This window comes from Salvelinus alpinus, chromosome 3 (assembly GCF_045679555.1).
Source record: "Salvelinus alpinus chromosome 3, SLU_Salpinus.1, whole genome shotgun sequence".
Taxonomy (NCBI): domain Eukaryota; kingdom Metazoa; phylum Chordata; class Actinopteri; order Salmoniformes; family Salmonidae; genus Salvelinus; species Salvelinus alpinus.
The window spans coordinates 101,579,701-101,584,700 of record NC_092088.1 but is presented as its reverse complement, the minus strand read 5'-3'; the positions used below and the strand labels follow the sequence as shown (position 1 = coordinate 101,584,700).

At 54.8% G+C, this 5,000-nt stretch overlaps 1 protein-coding gene across 7 annotated transcripts in view; it reads right to left on the bottom strand.

Annotated features, from left to right (window-relative positions):
* The window catches only part of LOC139571620 (uncharacterized), a 62,967-nt gene that overhangs the window by 52,041 nt on the left and 5,926 nt on the right, over positions 1-5,000 (bottom strand). For all 7 annotated transcript variants that reach the window (XR_011674329.1, XM_071394667.1, XM_071394670.1 and 4 more), the window contains exon 4: positions 3,465-3,676. Coding sequence is in view for 6 of the 7 variants with exons in the window: in XM_071394667.1 (XP_071250768.1) it covers positions 3,465-3,676 (212 nt within the window). In the remaining variant the exon portion in view is untranslated. The remainder of the gene's footprint in view (positions 1-3,464; positions 3,677-5,000) is intronic.

The window sequence follows — 5,000 nt, the reverse complement described above, 5'->3', positions numbered from 1 at the left end:
TGGATGTGGTTGTTGTTGTTGTTGTTGTTGTTGTGGTTGTTGTTGTTGTTGTTGTGGTTGTGGTGGTTGTTGTTGTGGTTGTGGTTGTTGATGTGGTGGTGGTGGTTGTTGTGGTTGTTGTGGTTGTTGTTGATGTTGTTGTGGTGGTGGTGGTGGTGGTGGTGGTGGTGGTGGTGGTGGTGGTGGTGGTAGTGGTGGTTGTTGTTGTTATTGAAAGCCAACTCTGCCTTTCAGTGGTAACTTAAGCTTGCTGTTTGTGCTACTATCATATGACAGCCTCTCCCCATGCTCAACAATGGCTGATTGGTTTCTCTTGTCCTACTAACTTGGGGCATTTTATGTGGCACAATAACTGTGTGTGTCTGTGGCTCTCTGTTTGTGCCAGTGGTTAGAACTTAAGGCGTCTGATTCTTTGGCTGTCATATGATTGTCTCTCCCCATGCTTAACAACAGCCCCAGCAGCAAGCAGAGCCAGCAGACAGCAAGCAGAGTCAGCAGACAGCAAGCAGAGCCAGCAGACAGCAAGCAGAGCCAGCAGACAGCAAGCAGAGTCAGCAAGCAGAGCCAGCAGACAGCAAGCAGAGCCAGCAGACAGCAAGCAGAGCCAGCAGACAGCAAGCAGAGTCAGCAGACAGCAAACAGAGCCAGCAGACAGCAAGCAGAGCCAGCAGACAGCAAGCAGAGCCAGCAGACAGCAAGCAGAGCCAGCAGACAGCAAGCAGAGCCAGCAGACAGCAAGCAGAGCCAGCAGACAGCAAGCAGAGCCAGCAGACAGCAAGCAGAGTCAGCAGACAGCAAACAGAGCCAGCAGACAGCAAGCAGAGCCAGCAGACAGCAAGCAGAGCCAGCAGACAGCAAGCAGAGCCAGCAGACAGCAAGCAGGGCCAGCAGACAGCAAACAGAGCCAGCAGACAGCAAGCAGAGCCAGCAGACAGCAAACAGAGCCAGTAGACAGCAAGCAGAGCCAGCAGACAGCAAGCAGAGCCAGCATACAGCAGACAGCAAGCAGAGCCAGCAGACAGCAAGCAGAGCCAGCAGACAGCAAGCAGAGCCAGCAGACAGCAAACAGAGCCAGCAGACAGCAAGCAGAGCCAGCAGACAGCAAGCAGAGCCAGCAGACAGCAAGCAGAGCCAGCAGACAGCAAGCAGAGTCAGCAGACAGCAAACAGAGCCAGCAGACAGCAAGCAGAGCCAGCAGACAGCAAACAGAGCCAGCAGACAGCAAGCAGAGCCAGCAGACAGCAAGCAGAGCCAGCAGACAGCAAGCAGAGCCAGCAGACAGCAAGCAGAGCCAGCAGACAGCAAGCAGAGCCAGCAGACAGCAAACAGAGCCAGCAGACAGCAAGCAGAGCCAGCAGACAGAAAGCAGAGCCAGCAGACAGCAAGCAGAGCCAGCAGACAGCAAGCAGAGCCAGCAGACAGCAAGCAGAGCCAGCAGACAGCAAGCAGAGCCAGCAGACAGCAAGCAGAGCCAGCAGACAGCAAACAGAGCCAGCAGACAGCAAGCAGAGCCAGCAGACAGAAAGCAGAGCCAGCAGACAGCAAACAGACAGCAATCAGAGCCAGCAGACAGCAAGCAGAGCCAGCAGACAGCAAGCAGACAGCAATCAGAGCCAGCAGACAGCAAGCAGAGCCAGCAGACAGCAAGCAGAGCCAGCAGACAGCAAGCAGAGACAGCAGACAGCAGGGCTAAAAGCCTATCCCCCCTTCGGATGTCACAATGAGCTACTAGCTATGTAGAACAGGACTGTTGAAGCCGAGGATCGTTAGAAACATGTCCAAGCCTGAGCACTAAGAAAACAGTCCTGCAATCCAGACAGACAGAGTCAGAGGGTGTTTGTCATGTGGTGTATTGAGGCCCTGCGATAGCGTCCTGTCTATGATACCTCTTCAAATAGTATCTTTATTAATCCCACAGCACAGCCTTTACACAAACTACAGCCTGGGGTGGTCTAGTGGTTACTGGCACTGCCTGGGGTGGTCTAGTGGTTACTGGCGCTGCCTGGGGTGGTCTAGTGGTTACTGGCACAGCCTGGGGTGGTCTAGTGGTTACTGGCACAGCCTGGGGTGGTCTAGTGGTTACTGGCACAGCCTGGGGTGGTCTAGTGGTTACTGGCACAGCCTGGGGTGGTCTAGTGGTTACTGGCACTGCCTTCAGGACAGATACATGCCAGGTTTTAATCCAACCCCACACCCTTCTAATGCGTCCTCTCTACCTTCATTTCCTGTCTCTCTTCACTGCCTGGGGTGGTCTAGTGGTTACTGGCACTGCCTGGGGTGGTCTAGTGGTTACTGGCACTGCCTTCAGAACAGATACCTGCCAGGTTTTAATCCAACCCCACACCCTTCTAATGCGTCCTCTCTAACAGATACCTGCCAGGTTTTAATCCAACCCCACACCCTTCTAATGCGTCCTCTCTACCTTCATTTCCTGTCTCTCTTCACTGCCTCTGGGGTGGTAGAACAGACAATGGACCACACACTATCCATTATATGTACTGTATGTATCCCCTTATAGACAAACATGTCCCCGATCAGTTACCTGGTGTTGAGTCCTGGGAGAAGGAGCCTGGTGTTGAGTCCTGGGAGAAGGAGTCTGGTCAGTTACCTGGTGTTGAGTCCTGGGAGAAGGAGCCTGGTGTTGAGTACTGGGAGAAGGAGCCTGGTGTTGAGTACTGGGAGAAGGAGCCTGGTGTTGAGTACTGGGAGAAGGAGTCTGGTCAGTTACCTGGTGTTGAGTACTGGGAGAAGGAGCCTGGTGGTGAGTACTGGGAGAAGGAGCCTGGTGGTGAGTACTGGGAGAAGGAGCCTGGTGTTGAGTACTGGGAGAAGGAGCCTGGTCAGTTACCTGGTGTTGAGTACTGGGAGAAGGAGCCTGGTGGTGAGTACTGGGAGAAGGAGCCTGGTGGTGAGTACTGGGAGAAGGAGCCTGGTGTTGAGTACTGGGAGAAGGAGCCTGGTCAGTTACCTGGTGTTGAGTACTGGGAGAAGGAGCCTGGTGTTGAGTACTGGGAGAAGGAGCCTGGTGTTGAGTACTGGGAGAAGGAGCCTGGTGTTGAGTACTGGGAGAAGGAGCTTGGTCAGTTACCTGGGTGTTGAGTCCTGGGAGAAGAAGCCTGGTGTTGAGTACTGGGAGAAGGAGCCTGGTGTTGAGTCCTGGGAGAAGAAGCCTGGTGTTGAGTACTGGGAGAAGGAGCCTGGTGTTGAGTACTGGGAGAAGAAGCCTGGTGTTGAGTACTGGGAGAAGGAGCCTGGTGGTGAGTACTGGGAGAAGGAGCCTGGTGGTGAGTACTGGGAGGAGGAGCCTGGTGGTGAGTACTGGGAGGAGGAGCCTGGTGGTGAGTACTGGGAGGGGGAGCCTGGTGGTGAGTACTGGGAGGAGGAGCCTGGTATTGAGTACTGGGAGAAGGAGCCTGGTCAGTTACCTGGTGTTGAGTACTGGGAGAAGGAGCCTGGTCAGTTACCTGGTGGTGAGTACTGGGAGGAGGAGCCTGGTGGTGAGTACTGGGAGGAGGAGCCTGGTGGTGAGTACTGGGAGGAGGAGCCTGGTGGTGAGTACTGGGAGGAGGAGCCTGGTGGTGAGTCCTGGGAGGGGTCTGGTCAGGAAGCCACCTCGTTCTGAGCCCCACAGTGTTAATGGTGGGTTGTCTCCACTCTACTTTCTCCAGCTCTCCCTCTGTGTGTCAACAAACAATAACTTTATCAGAAGGTTGTGTGTTTATATCACGTCGGGGTGATAGGAGCCTAGTGGTTAGAGGGGGTACTGCAGGGAGCCTAGTGGTTAGAGGGTGGAGGCAGGTAGCCTAGTGGTTAGAGGGGGTACTGCAGGGAGCCTAGTGGTTAGAGGGTGGAGGCAGGTAGCCTAGTGGTTAGAGGGGGTACTGCAGGGAGCCTAGTGGTTAGAGGGTGGAGGCAGGTAGCCTAGTGGTTAGAGGGGGTACTGCAGGGAGCCTAGTGGTTAGAGGGGGTACTGCAGGGAGCCTAGTGGTTAGAGGGGGTACTGCAGGGAGCCTAGTGGTTAGAGGGGGGAGCCTAGTGGTTAGAGGAGGGAGGCAGGGAGCCTAGTGGTTAGAGGGGGTACTGCAGGGAGCCTAGTGGTTAGAGGGGGTACTGCAGGGAGCCTAGTGGTTAGAGGGGGTACTGCAGGGAGCCTAGTGGTTAGAGGGGGTACTGCAGGGAGCTTAGTGGTTAGAGGGGGGAGCCTAGTGGTTAGAGGAGGGAGGCAGGGAGCCTAGTGGTTAGAGGGGGTACTGCAGGGAGCCTAGTGGTTAGAGGGGGTACTGCAGGGAGCCTAGTGGTTAGAGGGGGTACTGCAGGGAGCCTAGTGGTTAGAGGGGGAGCCTAGGAGCCTAGTGGTTAGAGGGGGTACTGCAGGGAGCCTAGGAACCTAGTGGTTAGAGGGGGTACTGCAGGAGCCTAGTGGTTAGAGGGGGTACTGCAGGGAGCCTAGGAGCCTAGTGGTTAGAGGGGGTACTGCAGGGAGCCTAGGAGCCTAGTGGTTAGAGGGGGTACTGCATGGAGCCTAGGAGCCTAGTGGTTAGAGGGGGGGGGGGGGGGGCAGGTAGCCTAGTGGTTAGAGGGGGGAGGCAGGTAGCCTAGTGGTTAGAGGGGGGAGGCAGGTAGCCTAGTGGTTAGAGGGGGGAGGCAGGTAGCCTAGTGGTTAGAGCGTTGGACTAGTAACCAAAAGGTTGCAAGTTCAAATCCCCGAGCTGATAAGGTAAAAATCTGTCGTTCTGCCCCTGAACAAGGCAGTTAACCCACTGTTCCCCGGTAGGCCGTCATTGTAAATAAGAATTTGTTCTGACTTGCCTAGTTAAATACAGGTTCAATAAACATTTTTTTAAATGACTTGTGTCACTGTGACTCATAAACACACACCTTGACATTCCTCTGCTGACGTTATTATTATAGGATGTTGACGTTTCCTGATCTGACAAACAGCGCTGTAGCTCTGTCACTTTACACAACACATGCAGGAAGGCCGACATCGGGAGGATGTG